At 45.0% G+C, this 17,636-nt stretch overlaps 1 protein-coding gene and 2 long non-coding RNA genes across 5 annotated transcripts in view; 2 read left to right on the plus strand and 1 right to left on the minus strand.

Moving 5' to 3' along the window:
* LRGUK (leucine rich repeats and guanylate kinase domain containing) overlaps positions 1-10,625 on the plus strand; it is a 59,567-nt gene extending 48,942 nt beyond the window's left edge. For 2 of the 3 annotated variants that reach the window (XM_021290213.2, XM_065049327.1), the window contains exons 18-21: positions 3,157-3,291; positions 5,387-5,416; positions 8,945-9,111; positions 9,834-10,625. In XM_021290213.2, the coding sequence (XP_021145888.1) occupies positions 3,157-3,291; positions 5,387-5,416; positions 8,945-9,111; positions 9,834-9,985 (484 nt within the window). In that variant the 3' untranslated portion in view covers positions 9,986-10,625. The remainder of the gene's footprint in view (positions 1-3,156; positions 3,292-5,386; positions 5,417-8,944; positions 9,112-9,833) is intronic. The other variant, XM_021290216.2, reaches the window with a different exon arrangement.
* On the minus strand, positions 1-17,073 carry LOC110360089 (uncharacterized). The gene is made up of 2 exons (XR_002415741.2): positions 16,896-17,073; positions 1-462 (listed from the first exon to the last, which is right to left on the minus strand). It is a non-coding gene; the product is annotated as an uncharacterized LOC110360089 (long non-coding RNA).
* LOC135578254 (uncharacterized) overlaps positions 10,628-17,636 on the plus strand; it is a 9,391-nt gene continuing 2,382 nt past the window's right edge. Inside the window, exon 1 of the long non-coding RNA XR_010469727.1 lies at positions 10,628-10,863. This is a non-coding gene — a long non-coding RNA (uncharacterized LOC135578254). The remainder of the gene's footprint in view (positions 10,864-17,636) is intronic.

Genomic DNA, 17,636 nt, shown 5'->3' on the forward strand with positions numbered 1-17,636 from the left:
TTTTGTTTGGAGGTTTTTATTTCTCTTTTTACTTGACTACAGAAATAGGGTAGGTCATGCCTGTTTAAAATATGGTTTCAAAAAACTCTTGCTGTCTCTTCTTGCTTTAACATCAACTTTGTTATGATTAATTTTTATTTAGAACATGAGAAACCTTTTATTTATTTTCGTTGTCAGCAGCAGTGCATAAATCTCACCCTGCTGTTTATGCAAAATTATGATTATTATGATTATTATGATTTTTTCCCTTGTAACACATCCAGCCTTGTACACTCTTTTCCCTGATGAATCTTGATGTAGTGGTGACATCTTGGAGCAAAGTGGGGTAGATAGAGAGAAAGAAGTTCATTAAAGCCAATTAAAATCAAATTGCATTGGGACATACAAGAAGAACGTTCATGGTGTTGATGTTGGGTGGGGTTGGTGTAGAATGAAACCTTGTTCCGCTGAGGGCATTGCAACCTGAAAGAAATAAGACAAATATTTTTAAAAGGAGATTATAATTTAAAAATTAAACAAATTGGCTGTGAAATGTGTAGGTAATTGATGATGTATATTTAAAAAGCCTTTTAAATAGCCTGAAAAACCAATTGTGCTGACACCAAACTGAGAGAGGACCGGGATGTAAAGAGGTGCCTGTGGAGCAGAGATGCAAGAGGACAGAGAATGAGAATCCTGCTTCAGTTAGGAGGGCATCAAAATTCTATGGAATACATGAAACTGATGCCAAAAATGGTATGTGCAAAAAAGTTCCTGAGATACTGGTGGGTGTTAATTTAGATGCTTAAATCCAAGTTACTGAAAACCTGGCCTCTTTATTTTTTGCCTATGGCTGTGTGCAGGTGTAATTAAAGTCATTTTGATGTCTCGTTGCCTAATATAATGTAGGGGCAACATTTGGTGTTTTGCTGTGAATAATTTCACCAAGTGTCTGTGTGTTTGAGGGTAATAAATAAGGGTTTGAAGTCTCTTTTAGATCAGGCCTTTCGCTAACGATTAACTTCTTGATTTTGTCTAAATGCCGCTGAAAGAATTGGAATAAGCAAGAGAAAACATCACCGAGAGGAGAATTTATTATATGCAATATTGCTTTTCTCAGTTGGAAGAAATTCATACACTTTGTAGTTTCATTGGAGCTTCTTGCCAGAACTGGGAAGAGATAAGGTCCATGGTCTACCTGTGGTTGAGACCCTCTATTCAGGTTGGATTTACTTGCCACGAGCATAAGATTTGCGTGCATGTGGTTGCATTAATGTCTTGCAGACCCTCTTGTCTAGTCAACCTCTGACTTCAATGTCATTTTGCTTTTTGGTTTTATTTTTATGCCTCTCTTAATGATAAAAGTAGGATGCTGTACTGAACCACATGGATATGTCTTTTCACAGGGTGCTGTTTAAATTATCCAGCCTGTTTTCCTTCTTTTTTGGAGCTGAAGCATCCTGGTGCAATTTGAATTACACTCCGAGCCTAAACACCTATCATGACAGTACAAAACTTGAGAGGCGCTAGAAAAAGACATTTAGTATAGAGATAGAAGGTGAAAAAACATCCCTATCACACCTTTAAAAATGCATATTTTTCTTAGCTGTCGGGCATGTTGTTTTGAGTTTATTTATCAACTGAGATGTAGCTTCTGAGAGTGGCTCATGGGTTCTGAATCCAAACCTCTGCTCCAGGCAGTGAAGTTAATTTTCCTATGGTGACCCAGCGCTTCGAGGGGTCACCTCGAATCCTGTCTTCAGGTTTCAGCTTTGACTCCTCTAACCTCCCTTGTCAGCCTATGTATTTCTGTGCTATATATTGAACAGAGTTCTTTGCTGAGATTCTTTTTTATTATTTTTTTATTTCTATGATGTAAGTTTACAATAAATGACTTGTGAGAGCGTTCCGCTCTGGGGTCCATTAATGGAATCAGGCCCTTGCTCCTATCTAATTGCTTCAGATTTTGATCTGAGCCGATAATGAACAAACACCGTTACCTGCCAGCGGTTGCTTGACAGTGAAACAATAACAGCTCGAGGGAAGCTTTATTTATAGGTATTAATGATAAAAAGAAGCTCAAGAAATGGAAATTTAAAGAAGAAGAGTTAAAAAACCTTGCTTGCAATGCAGAATGTATTGGGCTAGGGACTGATTTTGGAGGAGGGATGGGGAAAACTTCCTCACTAAAGCACCAGAGGACCCACAGCAGGGAAAAGTCCTGCAAGATAAGGAGGTATGGAAACACAATTTGGGATTCCAGCCTCTCTGTTTCCCATGGGAAAATGGCAGTGGATTACTTGTTGCCTTAATAACCAGTGGGCATGATGAAGAATTGAACAGTTTGGGGTTTTTCTTCCAAAGTATAGCAATGAGTCTTCAGAAAAAGCTATTAACCCTCCTTAAAAACCTCACATTCAAGAGTTGCTTCTGCAGTTACAAATGTTCTTGACGAGCTTCCTAGGGAGATAGAAAGCGGCACAGACCCAAGTTACATAGGCTCATTGCCCTTAAAAAGAACCAGATTCCTTCAGAGCTCAGTCGAGGTGTGTTGGTGGGATGACTCTGCTACAGGGGCCAGATGTATGGAATCTTCCACGAGTTATAATTTTAAGTTCAGCATTTCATGGAGGACCTTCCGTGCTGCATCTCCTTGGTTTTAGCTCGGCATTGTAGTCTATAAATAAAGTGGTGTCAATACTGCAGTTACCAAGAACGCTTTTTTTTCTTAGGTTTTCTGAATGGCAGTGAAGATGAAACTTCTCACCTTGTGAGGTGGGGTGGGATTAATCTCACCTGGTTTTGAGTGTCTCTAATAAAAATGTGTCTATCAGAATAAGTTGCCCTACTCTGCTCTGTCTCAGTGCAAGGTGGCTCATCCAGCCTCCTTTGGGTATCTCCTTAAGCTTGAGTTTATTCACACTGTAGCTGTGGCTGTTCCTCTCTGTTTTCTATAAATAGAACAGGGGATTGGACTAGATGACCTTTGAAGGTCCCTTCCCACCCAAACCATTCTATGATTCTATGGATTACTATCCCTAACTTCTTATTGCTGCTTCTCTCCCACTGGAGATAACATTCCCTTCCATCCAACCAGGTCCTGTGAACACTGATGATACCATTGCAGTATATAAATGTGTGTAACAAGCACTATATTTCCTTTTTGTGTCATTTTAGGGACCTGGCAGTCACTCCTGCACCGAGCAGCTCCCGTCAGCAATTACTGGAACCAACAATAAACATTTCTCTGCTCTCAGATGGAAGGAACATCACCCAAGACCAGAGTTTCCCCCTGACTAACCCAGAGAGCCGGTGAGTTCAGTTTCTGAGACAGCAGCTCATCGCTGGGTGGAATGAAGGTTAATGCTGCAGTGTGCAAGATCTAAAACCATTTCCCAAGCTAATGCGGTTGTCTCATCTGTTACATCAGCAGCCTTATTAAACATGTGTCGGTCGCTGCAGCATAAAACAAAGTCTTGTCATTCAGGGGAATGGTTTCATTTAGACACCATAATTCACAGACGCAGAAAGGGAATTTCAAGAGGTTTCTATCAAGTGGATGTTTGAGGGGAAAAAGATGCTGAAGAAAACTTGGTCTAGGTGTAGAAAAACAGAGCGTGAATGATAAATATGTTTTTAAACAAATTTACAAATTCTGCTATCAGAACTAATTCTCTCTTTAGAGAATGACCATAGTTACTGTTGAATACCATTTCCAAGGCTCTGGGTGATATCATGATCTTCAAATTAATATCCATGATAAGAGCAGACCCCATTAGGATACTGCGCTCTGTAGTACATTTACCTCCTCTTATTATCTTCAGCCGTTGCTGCTGTGCTTCGGATCTTGTCCAGCATCTCTGCTTGGGAGTGGTGAACATCCTCATTTATGTGTACCACAACTAAACAGGGTCTGAGGTCTGGGAAGGAGACAACTCCAGCCTCCTTTAAAGCTCGTAGAGAGGTAGGATAGAAGAAGATTTGAAGAGACTACATCATCTTCAGCGTCAAAGTGAGCTCTATTTTCCTGACTAGTTCTGTGGGTCCATGTTGCCTCTTAGAGGTGACTGTGACTCACTCTAAAAGTCTTGTTTCATAAATACATCTGCTGCCAACAAGCCTCCCTGCTGTTGTGGCAAGTGACATTGCGGCTTTTCTATGCAGTATCCTGGATATTTGTTATTTTTTTCCCCCCTCTTCTGGACATCTGTTGTAATCTCATGCCCAGATGGGATACGCAGCATGACCTAGTGAAGTATAACCCGCCAGATCTTCCATCCACGCTAGGAAATAGGTGTGTGCTTGTTGCCGCTCTCTGCTCACTCTTTGGAAGCTACCGGAATGCTCATCTGAAAGCTGCAGCTTAGAACGAGCTGAATTCTGTGCCGTACGGCTGCTGGTAAACTTGAATTTGACAGTGGGTTCAACCCCACGTCCAGTATCTTGTTCTCATCCTTTCCTGCTGTTTTTAAACATACCGTACCATGTATTTTTCACATATTTTAAAAATCACTGTTAAATAACCTCCTGAACACACACCAGGCAGCTTTTCACTTGAAGTCAGGCTGATGACAAACGCTGAGCATCTTGATAAGATTTCAACCCATTCCCTTTATTCCTCATCCATTAAGCAGAATTCTTAGCTAAACTTACTGTTGAAAAAAAACCCCTCCCTGCTCCTTTTATATCCTGGAGAGACTGCCAGTTCCCTCTATGTGATGTACTACCTGCCGCTGTAATTACAAGCAGTTAATTAGCATGCTGTAAAAAGGTTAAAACCATAGGCCTCTGCAGATTCATTTGTCCCGAGTATTTGTGCCACGGCGGAGTTTGCTGAAGGGGAACAGAGCGAGCGTACGAGAGAAACCGAGTTTGTAAGAGGTTGCAGGGGGATTATGCATCATCTGTCCTTCCCAGTAAGAAGCAAGCCCTATAACTCAAAATGAGTGTAAAGCTGTGATGAGTTGTAAAGGTCTTACCCTTCACATATGGGAATAAATATGTCTTTCCGCTCCGCCGCATTCGGGTGTTTTGACTTTCGCAGTGTTTTCATTTAGCGCTGTTAATAACACGGTGGAAAAAACAACCGCGAGGAGAGAGAAAAAGGAAAGAAGCAAACTGCTAATCTGATTCATTTTCTGGGCATGCATCGTGGCCCACGGCAAAATTGTATAGAGTCATGTTGTCAAATCTTTTTGCAAGGGTAATATGGAAAGTTGGGAAGAAATTTGCTTATAGGCATGATTGATGGAAACGTTGTTGTGTAGGTAAATCTGAAATATGGGTGAGAAAAATCCCACTTTTCTGAAGTACTGGAGTAAAGCCCGTAGTGATTTTGTTTGAATGCTGTTTAATATTTTCTTCTTCTTTCTCTCCAATTTTATGCTTTCAACACTTGGAATGGAAGAAAGAGTAAACTAAAAAAAGCCATCAAGGGGTAAGAACATGAATGTATTGCCCTCCAGGCACAGCTAATGAAGGAAATATTGTTTTCCAAGACCAGAGACTGCAGATTAGTCTGAATCACAGAATCCCAGAATGTCAGGGGTTGAAGGGCCCTGGAAAGCTCATCCAGTGCAATCCCCCCATGGAGCAGGAACACCCAGATGAGGTTACACAGGAAGGTGTCCAGGCGGGTTGGAATGTCTGCACAGAAGGAGACTCCACAACCCCCTGGGCAGCCTGGGCCAGGCTCTGCCACCCTCACCCCCAACAAGTTCCTTCCCAAATTTAAGTGGAACCTCTTGTGTTCCAGTTTGAACCCATTACCCCTTGTCCTATCATTGGTTGTCACCGACAAGAGCCTGGCTCCATCCTCCTGACACTCACCCTTTACATATCTGTAACCATGAATGAGGTCCCCCCTCAGTCTCCTCTTGTCCAGCTCCAGAGCCCCAGCTCCCTCAGCCTTTCCTCACACGGGAGATGCTCCACTCCCTTCAGCATCTTTGTTGCCCTGCGCTGGACTCTCTCCAGCAGTTCCCTGTCCTGCTGGAACTGAGGGGCCCACTGAGTGAAATCACACTGGGCAACACTGTGTCCAGGTCCCAATTTTTTTGCATTATTTCTCCAATCTATCAGTTTTAATTTAAGCTTGAGCTGTGGTGGAAACGGCATCATTATTCTTCAGGTCACTAAAACCTGTTGGACTCAAGTCCTGCAGTTGTTCTGCTACTTCAGGTCTACAGATAAAATAGATGATGCTGATCGCAAATTAAAGGGTTTGTTTGGACGTCTGCCCACCAACCTGCAGTTTTCACCAGGATACTTTCTAATTCCATCCATTGGCTTCTTTTTATTGCTCAGACCATAGTCTTCTCCTTGGAAGTAAACACAACAACCAAATCTTTCCTGATTTCACAAAGGAAAATGCCATAACAGTTTCCAGGGATTATTATGTTTTTAATTCCTCAGCTGAAGGTTGAACTTCCCACACATGAAAGTGTGTTTTTCTTTTTCCTGAGATTCCATTTGTTTTCACTCCTAGATTTAAACAATTTATCATCCCCTTTGGTGAGCAGCAGCCCTTCAGGGCAATATATCAATATATCTTACAACTGTACTTTAAAGGACTGCTACGGGCGATGATAAATTCTTTAGGTCTCACTTTTATGAGCAGCGGTGTTTGTAAGGCTATAGAAACAATCTGGTTACAGCAGAACAAGGAGAGGAGAAGAGAGGGGGAAGAGTTGGAGTGTAGAAACTTGATTTCTTAACCTGTTATTATACCTTCATTATTTGCAAGTTGGAGGGTGGAGTCAGAACCTCATGTACTGGTGCATTTAACAAGGATCTGTCTCAAATATCTAATTGCACATCCCCACTCCTGCCAAACACAATCAAATAAAAAAGATCCATCAACTGAAAGATTACATCATGTGCAATGATAGATGTCACGGTTTGGCAGTCCAGTGCAACCATAATCTGACTCTATAGCAATCCAATGCTTTACTCCTCAACTCTTTTCTAACGTGTTTTGTATTTCGTGCACACAAAATCCATTTCTCTCATTACTCTATAGGGTAATACTGTTGGGTTTTTTTAAGCTTCCTTTTTCATTTATTTTCCGTGTAGCTGGCAGATAAATTGTATTAGAGGGAAAACTTTAAAGTCAGGACACGTGCCAATAATATAGTTCTCTTCACCTATAATAGTTCTCTTTATGCTGAGGCTGTCAGGGAAGGACTAACGATAGATTATCCAAACTCATTTTTATAGGTCACCTGGCAAAAACACAAAGGAGAGGTTGGTTCTCAGCTCCTCTGCCTCACCTCTTCCAAATACCTTGGACATCTAGATGGCAGACACCTCATAAACTCTACTTTTCCCACTTGATTTTGATGTTATTCTCACTGAGTAGTTTTACAAGAAGCTTCAATTGTTTCCTATGACACTTATAAGAAAAGCCCCTTTACACCCTGCCAAGGGGTACATAAGTTATTTCCCATAGTTTTCCTTTAAGGAAGGGACAGGTGGAGAGAAAGACAATGATTTTCTTTGAAGCCCTTAGGATGCTGGGTTTCAACACAGTGGATTCATGTAGTTGCAGCTAGAGATCCCCAGAGGGTTAATTCTAACTACACGATATCTATTTTGAGCCTTTATTTGTAGGCGAATGTGTGACTATGTTCTCTGAAGCAAAAGCAGAACTCGTCAGCCTTTTAGAAATTGGAGTAAATGTTGAAGAGTCCAAGCTGCTGTTTATACTGAGCCTGGCCTAACTCCTTCTAGTACTTTCTTATCCCTGCCACAGTTATGTCTGACGCATATTACAGGCAGCTAAAATGAGATTAGGACAAGGGTTAAGCACTTGGGTAGAGCATTTAGTGTTTGTTGAGCATCCTTGGATGCAGCGACCTCAGAAGACAACACAAGCACTCAGTACATGACAGGATATAATATCAGGATATAATATTCCTTTACCTTGAAGACAATGGGAAAATTCTTATAGATTTCCACAGTGCATCTGGTGAGAAGATAATTACCTGTTTCTTGTGGGAGTACCACATTGTTTTATCTCATTATTCATGATCTCATTCTTCTTATTGTATGGATTTATGAAAACACCACTGAAATCCTTCCTTTCTATTCCCCAGAACACTAATCACAGTATTCTCACAAGCTAAAATGTTCCTTCCAAGAATTACAGGAGGAAATTCTTTTGGCCCTCACCATGGATAAGGTCAGGCTGGATAATCTTTCAACTTCCTCCCAGATTCATAAATCTGTGCATCAGTTTCTCTCACCCAGACCAGAACAGTCCTTTCTATATGAAGGAAATGTCTTAAGCATTGCTCCAGGTATAGGTTTTGCATTAAATAAGTAGTTATTGATCTCTCCATATCAATCAAGGTCTTTTCCTTACTTTTCTTGAAGTAATTTGACAGTATATAGATGGAAAGTCTTTATCAGAACAAGCTACAACATGGTTGTAGTCATTGTCAGGGGCTCAGGCTTTGGTGTTGAGTAGATTTTCAGCAAGAGACTTAACAGCTCAGAGATGTCTTGGGTACTACTCACTAACAATGGCTACTCATGGGCTGTTTGTCACTTGGCTACTACAGCAACACTTCTTTTTAAGGCAATTCCTATTTTCTTTTACTCACCAAGAAACATCATCCACAGTGCTGAGCCACGGATTGGAAAACAAGGAGCTCTGAGTTCTGACCCCAGATCTGAAGCTGATCCACTGTGCGGAATGAACCTCTTTCTTGCACCTGTCTGTGCGATTGATTAATTAAATCAATAAATGAAAATCCAGAGAGGTAGAAGTTGTGTTTGCTAGTGCTAGAAGTTTTGAGAGAATTGTAATGTGTGAAAGAGCTTTGGGTAACTGATGAATACTGGGATTAATTTCTGGCTTTTGCTTGAGTTGTGTGACTGCAACATCAGTAATGCTGTCAGACCTGGTGCATATGCTGATTTTTATTGCTGTTTTAAAGCATGCATCATTTCCCCCTCTCAGCTGCAGAGAATCTGGTCCTGCCAGTGGACGATTTGTAACCTCAGCTGGTGCATCTGCTGCTGGTGTGTCGGTTCGGACCCCTGTTCCTCGTGCTTGCATCACCAAAGAAGCCAAAGCTGAGCATCAAGATCCAAGACGAGCCGAAAACGGAGTGGACAGAGGGAAAGGTTTGAACCGTATTCCAAATGAAAAGTTTTACTCGGGCTTCTTATGTTTCTTACTGCAATTCAGAGGAGCAGCTGAGGGACCTGGGGGGCTCAGCTGGAGAGCAGGAGCTGAGGAGAGACCTTCTGATCTCTGAACTGCCTGAAAGGAGCTTGGAGCCAGGGGGGGTCGGGCTCTGCTCCCCAGGAACAAGCGCCAGGAGCAGAGGAAACGGCCTCAAGTTGCGCCAGGGGAGGCTGAGGTTGGATGTGGGAACAATTTCTTCCCCAAAGGGCTGTGGGGCATTGGAACAGGCTGCCCAGGGCAGTGCTGGAGTCACCAGCCCTGGAGGGGTGGACAGACGGACATGAGGTTCTCAGGGACATGGGGCAGTGCCAGAGCTGCGTTAACGGTTGGACTTGATGATCTTGAAGGTCTTTTCCAACCACAATGATGCTATGTTAGTAGCTTTATTTGGGTGACAGGGCAGCTTCTCCTTGCCACGACGTGGCAGAATCGTCACAGTGGGAATGCAACACACTCATGCAGCTTTCTTTCAATGAACTTTTGGGGAAATTAAAAGAGTTGAGTGCTTAGGCTTGAAGTTACTCTTCCACATGCGTGAGGCAGAACAGTCAAAAAACTACTTGAAGTTATTACTCTTCCTCCACCCTCCAAAACACTGTGATTTCATCTGGAGATACACTTTGTGGTAAATCTTGACTTTTTGTTGAAATTCCTGCAGAGGCCGAATTCCCCAGTGATAATCTTCAGAGAAGACACAGCAAGTCCAAGGCTGAATCTTCTCTTGTGCCTCCGCTCATCAACCGGCCAGGCTCCCACTCCAGACCCGTCCTACCTCCCATCCCATCCGGGCGGATGACGACCAACCCTTGACGGCCACTACCGGCCAAGTCTTCGTCTTGATTACGCTGAGTCTTTCTCTCTAACAGGAATACTGATTTTGATATATTTCCCTTCAACAGAGTCTGTCAAATATTATTTCTAGATCCATTTCTGATTAACTCTCCCCCCAAAAAATGTTATTTATTTATAACTTTATTAAAAAGTAATTTCTGTACTTCCCAAAGCTAGAAATTATTTCCCCAGGCACTCTCAGCTGGGAAATGGCGTAGAACTTCTCCTAACAGCCACATGACCGTATCTTCCATTAATTTCTCTTCTTCCTCCCTCTCCTATATTATAAATTTAATTGATGTGTGGAAGCATCAGGGCCTCTGATAAGATTGTCTGTATTGCAATAGTAGTGAATTATTTTCAAGAGGGATTTTGTGAAATGCTCAAAGTTGGGAGTGAAAACTAGTTCCAAGTATTTTTTTTAATGAAATACGTTTTTTTGAAGGGATGAGATACAATTCTTTGATTTGCAAGTGTTTTTAAACTACCTAGTAAGGAGTCATCAGAAAAAAATGATTACAGTTATTGAGAACAAGCTGAACCTGTAAGTACTATGTGAAGATTTGTTTTTCTGTATGTGGAGCAGAGCTCTGACAAGTAAATAAAACTCTTGAGTTAACGTTTGTCCTGATTAATTTTCATTACCATCTACTTACAGAACAGGTAGTGGGGCCCCTTTGCTTTTCGAATTACAGCGTCGGTCCTTGAAGGTCTTTGTGTGCACAGAAGAAATCACTTGTTGCCACCATGTGGAGTCACGTCCATGGAAGAGCTCTGGTTTATTTCATCGTGCATGCTTGGAATGTGGGTTTTCGTTGTTTAAACAGGATGAACTGAACGAAGCAACCCTGCTCGTGGTAAGTAATGGATTGATTCAGATAGCCTGACCTCGAATTCCTGTGAGGCCCGTAAAACAACTCAGCCTTTTATTAAGCACTTTCCATATAAGCAGCTGACTGTCCTCCCACTGAAGAACAACAGCTCTTCCGAGGCACTGGCTTTTTGTCATTGATTTTTGGCAGAAGGAAAAGCAAGGCTGATCTGCAACCTGAGTTCAGGAGGAGTTCATGGAGTGAATGGTTTGCGGTTCGGGGATTGGTCCCAGTGGTGTTTTCCAGCTCTCCCCATGCAGGAATCAGAGCTGGATGGGACAATGCTGTCATCTCCATGGATGTTTGTGCTGGAAGTCACGGGTCTGTTCACACAGGAAAATTGTAGCGTGAGGGCATTTCTGCTTCTAGTCACTGACTGAGCTACTGCTAAACCCAGAGGCTCTAAATCCACTTTGCTGCTGTGATTCACTCAAGCTTACAAGCAAAACCGGAGTGTTTATGTGGTGCTGAGGCAGATCCGCTGCTTCCCAAACCCACGCAAGACCCTTCCCGTCTCTACCGTGTGGCTCCACACAGACACAGAATCATAGAATCACAGGATGGTTTGGGTTGGAAGGACCTTAAAGTTCATCCAGTTCCCCCTGCCATGAGCAGGGACATCTTCAGCAGCTCAGGTTGAGCAGGTTGAGGTGGGGTTGAAGTTGGGTCAAGGAGATTGAAGAGGTTGAAGTTTGAGTGGGGGAGGTTGAGTTGAAGTGGTTGAGGTTGGCTTTGTAGAATCTTGGAAGGGTTTGGGTCGGAAGGGACCTTCAAAGGTCCCCCGGTGCCCCCCCTGCCATGAGCAGGGACATCTTCAGCAGCTCAGGTTGCTCAGAGCCCCGTCCAGCCTGGCCTGGGATGTCTCCAGGGATGGTTCATCTACCACCTCTCTGGGTAACCTGAGCCAGGCTCTCACCACCCTCAGGGACAACAATTTCTTCCTCACGTGTAGCTGAAGCTGCAATTTCACCCTTAGTGAGGTTTTTTTTGCCAAAGCAGAGTGAGGTGGGTGCCCAACTGCCACCAAATAACTACCGAAGCTCCAAGTTTCTTCAGCAAATCTCACATGGCTCTTCACAGCCGCTTTTCCGCTGTAAATACCTTCACAGAAGTCAACCTGGCTGTCACAGTTGATTGACACGGATGCTGATGAGTGTAACAGTTCTTGCTGTTTTACAGCTGATGGCAGTTTTGCCAGTGGTGCAGTTAATGAATACGCACAAGGTGACTCGTGGTTCATACAGAGCAAGACCAGGGTGATCACACCTCCTTGCTTAAATAGGGAAGGTGATACAGTACAGGTAGTGCAGATAAGCCAATTTTCTCCTGGACAAAACGCCTGTTTAGGCTTTTGCATTGCAGTCGGGGTACATACATACATCTGGTGATATCCCCAGTCACATCAGTGTCATTTTCTTTTTGCTTCCATTCCTACCTGGTTCTCCAAGCCAAAACCACTTCCACAATCAGCCCCAGCTCTGCACTCATCCCTTGGATCAGTGCAAAACAGGACAAACCATGACAAGTTCTGCCTGAATCATGCCAATTTGCCTCTGCTTGAAGTCTGCAATCCTGCAGAAGCCCAGTTCATCCTAAGGAACGAGCACAGCGATTCAAACTACTGATATTTACAGGAACAGCCTTAAATATTGAGCTCCCCAGTGCAGAAATTGTGTCTTTATTTTGATTATACAGAGCTGGGCATAAAGGTGGAGTATAAATCAGTTACTCTTATTTCCCAGTTGTAAAAAGAAATCAGTTGTTCTTCTGTGATCTGGGTATTCGTTTGCTAACTTGCATTCGTATCAGACAATAATGTTGGAATGAATCTCCTATTTTGCAATCAGTTTGGGGACCCCTGAGCTTTCAAATATATCCAAATGTGGCGTGTTGGGTGCAGTTACACACGTGCTCTTGGGAATAAGGACTTTGCGTGGAAGCAGGGCGTGGGATTTGAAAAACACCAAGGAAAAGCTGAATTTGCTGAAGTCAATTCAGCAAAATACTCAGTTTCTTGCCTCCCTAAAGTTTGACTTCTACACACTCACTCTCTTCCCACTCCCAGCAAACCACAGATTAAATTACTCACCCAATTTACGAGGTGCCCAAAACACCTGCCCTGCCCTTTGCCTCTTGCACCAAGAAGCGCGGAACATCTGGCCAAGTCTCAGGGCAGAAATGCCATTGGATTGCGGAGACACAATATTTACATTTCATTTAGCAGATTGCGAAGCTTTGCAGTTCGCCCGTTTTCGTTTAGAGCGTTTATTTTTGGCTGGAAGTACAGAACTTGTAACTCGGTGCCTATATATTTATAGACTGGCAGATAAAAGCAGGGCTGTTTCGGGGAACTCTGTTTTTATTGGCAGGAATTGTGTTTGGATTACAGCAGAGTAACACCTTAAGTTAGTCACAGTCAAACAAGTCTCCCAGTCTTTGAATTTTACAGAGGGGAGTATAACAAGCTGTTTAATTTCCCTTTTTGTAAAATTAAACATGCAACGTTCCATAAAATCAGTAACTGGGGTTGCTGCCTTGCGAATGCAAAGGGCTTTACCAGCCGGAGGATGCAGCCATCCGCTTATCGCACGGGCCGTGGCCCTGTGTTAAACATCGGGAAATCAGAGAGAAATCCCACTGATTTGTGCTTTTTTTCACAGGAATTGGGTCAGTCCTGCGTCTCTGCTCGAATACCGGGTCTTTGAAGTGAAGCACAGAGACTGCGCTGATGCACAAGGGTTTTGAAAAGTCACAGACTCCCAGAATGTGAGGGGTTGGAAAGGCCCTGGAAAGCTCATCCAGTGCAATCCCCCCATGGAGCAGGAACACCCAGATGAGGTTACACAGGAAGGTGTCCAGGCGGGTTGGAATGTCTGCACAGAAGGAGACTCCACAACCCCCTGGGCAGCCTGGGCCAGGCTCTGCCACCCTCACCCCCAACAAGTTGCTTCTCATAGTCAAGTGGAACCTCCTGTGTTCCAGTTTGTACCCATTGCTCCTTGTCCTATCACTGGTTGTCACCGAGAAGAGCCTGGCTCCATCCTCCTGACACTCACCCTTTAGATATCTGTAAACATGAATGAGGTCACCCCTCAGTCTCCTCTTGTCCAGCTCCAGAGCCCCAGCTCCCTCAGCCTTTCCTCACACGGGAGATGCTCCACTCCCTTCAGCATCTTTGTTGCCCTGCGCTGGACTCTCTCCAGCAGTTCCCTGTCCTGCTGGAACTGAGGGGCCACAACTGGACACAATATTCCAGGTGTGGTCTCCCCAGGGCAGAGCAGAGGGGCAGGAGAACCTCTCTGACCTACTGACCACCCCCTTCTAACCCACCCCAGGTACCATTGGCTTCCTGGCCACAAGGGCCCAGTGCTGGCTCATGGTCACCCTGCTGTTCCCAGGACCCCCAGGTCCCTTTCCCCTACACTGCTCTCTAATAGGTCACTTTTGATTTTTATATATATATATATTTTTAAGCATGTTCTGCAAACAGAAGGGGAATAGTTGCCTGTATTGACCAAAGAGACGTTTGTTTCTCTGCAGAGTGCACACATCCATTTCTAAAGATACCTCCCTGAAGCACCACGTCACGGCCCAGCAGGGCCGGCTGCCCCTCCGCCTCTGCCTGCTCCCTCGGGAGCCTGTCTAATGGAATATGCTGCATAATATGCTGCTAATTTGGCAGCTGTCAAAATGAATTACAATATTTTTTTTAACGGAGTTGCTGCTCGGTGTGATTACACCAACTGCCCGTGTTTCTCTTGGCGTCCCTGACTCAAGGGAGGGACGGCGAAGGGCTTGAAGGAGCCTCATTAGGTCGTTTGTTGGTCTCACCCCGCACTTCTACAGCGTCGCTTCAACAACCCCAGCCCTGCAAACTGCTTTGTGTCCCCCGTCCATTTACCAGTTGTTATTTCCAGCTGCATTTGGAGTCACAAACCTTTTCCCTGGGCCCCTCAGTTCCAGCAGGACAGGGAACTGCTGGAGAGAGTCCAGCGCAGCCACCAAGATGCTGAAGGGAGTGGAGCATCTCCCGTGTGAGGAAAGGCTGAGGGAGCTGGGGCTCTGGAGCTGGACAAGAGGAGACTGAGGGGTGACTCATTCATGTTTACAGATATCTAAAGGGGGAGTGTCAGGAGGATGGAGCCAGGCTCTTCTCGGTGACAACCAGTGATAGGACAAGGGGTAATGGGTACAAGCTGGAACACAAGAGGTTCCACTTAAATTTGAGAAGAAACTTGTTCCTGGTGAGGGTGGCAGAGCCTGGCCCAGGCTGCCCAGGGGGATTGTGGAGTCTCCTTCTGTGCAGACATTCCAACCCGCCTGGACACCTTCCTGTGTAACCTCATCTGGGTGTTCCTGCTCCATGGGGGGATTGCACTGGATGAGCTTTCCAGGGCCCTTCCAATCCCTGACATTCTGGAATTCTGTGAGTCCCTGTGGCCCGTGGGATTGGAGCTCCAGCAGGAGCCCCTGGGCTGCTCAGCACTGCAGAACCCACTGTAGCTCTTGCACTAAATCTTGCTTCTTGAACGTACCCTTTTGGTAACCTGAACAAAGTATTTCAAGCTTCCGAGATATTTTTTCTCCCTCCTGTAAGGCGGAGGGAGAGGAACCCTTGTAGCAAAGGGTAAATTTAATTTTCCTAGGGGGAGGAGGCAGCTCCTACATTTTTATCATTCGTTCTTTTTCCTGCTCATATCTCAGAGCAAGTAGAAGCATGAAGGTGTAAATCAATGTCCATCATGGAGACATGAAGGCTCCACAGTGAAAAATCCCTCACATTGAGGTGCCTTCAAGAGATCTCTGGGCACCCACATCTCCATTCCCCAGCTTTCCTGGCTGGTAACCGGCCCAGAGCGATTAGTCCCTGCCCGGAGCAGAGCTGGGGGGGCATCTGAAGTCCTCCAGCAGGAAAAGGATGGTTTTCCTTATGTCAGAGACTGTGGGATTCAAAAGGACTCATAGAACCACAGAATAACAGGTTGGAAGGGACCTCAGGGATCATCTGGTCCAACCTTTCTTGTCACAAGCCCAGTCTAGACAAGCTGGCCCAGCACCTGGTCCGGCCTAATCTTAAACATGGCCAGAGTTGGGGAATCCACCACTTCCCTGGGGAGATGATTCCAATGGCTGATTGTTCTCATTGGGAAAAATTTTCTTCTTGTGTCCAATCAGAAAACTGAGTCTAGTGTGATGTTCCTTGCACTAATCCTTCCACTGGTCAACTCTGAGGACCCCGAAGGATCATGCTCCTCTTCTTCCTGTATCTCATACGGCATTTAGTTGACTCCACCTTCTTCCAAGGCAGGGGCACGATGCAGCACCCCCCACCCCAAGCACCTGTGCTTTGTGTGGTTGCAACCCAGCTGACATGATCTAAGGCCATCGGAAACACGACTGTGTGGCTGAAAACCCTCACAACCGACAGGACCCAATGGGCCACCATGTCCTCCAGACTCCTGGGATGGAGATCTACCAACAAGCCTTGGTTGATGGAGGAGGCTGGGGCATTTCTTCCTGTTCTCAAGGGTTGAAGCAGCCACTGGCATCAGGAGGAATCATAGAACAGTTTGGGTTGGAGGGACCTTCAAAGGTCACCCAGTTCCTCCCCTGCCATGAGCAGGGACATCGTCACCGGCTCAGGTTGCTCAGAGCCCCGTCCAGCCTGGCCTGGGATGTCTCCAGGGATGGTTCATCTACCACCTCTCTGGCCAACCTGGGCCAGGCTCTCACCACCCTCAGGGACAACAATTTTTTCCTCATGTCCGGCCTGAATCTCCCTCCTTTAGTTTAAAACCATCACCCCTTGTCCTGTTACAACAGGCCCTTCCAAAAAGTCAGCCAGACTTGCTTGGTTTAGGTCCCTTTGCAATGCCCAACAGTTCAAGTGTCACTCACTGTCACCTGTGTCCTGCTTTGATCTGCCTTTTGCTCTCTGAAGAGGGAACCCCCAGCCCAGGGATTATTTCCACCACCCAGGGCCTTTCTGGTGGCCCAAAACAGGGTTGACCCCTCACCTTGGCACGTGTGACCACAGGTGTCTTCCCACCAGAGATGGTGTCACCTGCCTCTTCCCCAGCTGGTCCCCAGCACCTCTTGCATGGGAAACAGGGACGGTTGGCTCTAACGATGCTCCAGCTTTGCCTCCTCCCTTTTTGGTTGAAAATGGGGAAATTATTGTCCCCTTGCCCCGTGCTGAGGTCCTTTGGTCAAGGAAGGGTCAGCGCATCCATCTTCCAGCTGCTCGAGGACAGAGGGAGGGTGAAGGGTGAAAACCAGCTGGTTGTAGCTATGGAAGTGGGAAAACAATAATAAATACTGAAAATTTCAAGCAAACTTCGGAGAGTTCTCAAAGATGGATGAGTACCAGCAGAGACCTGCAAGCCTGGGCCACATTGGAGGCAAAAAACCCCAAAGGTTCTGTATCCTCCGAGCTCTTCCCCTCCCAAATTTCCCCCATCAATAAATCTCACCTTCTTGGGCTCCAGCTGCTGATTTACAATTGTTATAAGGAAAGACACTGAAGAGAAACGAACTGTGTGGCTCCAAATGATTTATATTTATCCCTTTCCTGCCCCTCTTGTTTAATTTAGTGGCAGGATCAAGTTTGTGACAATCTGGATGTGACAAGGATTTCATCGCGTTTCCCAAAGGAGTTCAAGGCTTTTCCTCTCGCTTGAATAGAAATATCCCATTTCTCTCTGGGCCGGGCTGTGACGTGCCAATGGGAGATTGAAAGCGTTAATAAACACCAGCCC

This window comes from Columba livia, chromosome 1, assembly GCF_036013475.1.
Source record: "Columba livia isolate bColLiv1 breed racing homer chromosome 1, bColLiv1.pat.W.v2, whole genome shotgun sequence".
Classification (NCBI taxonomy): Eukaryota; Metazoa; Chordata; class Aves; order Columbiformes; family Columbidae; genus Columba; species Columba livia.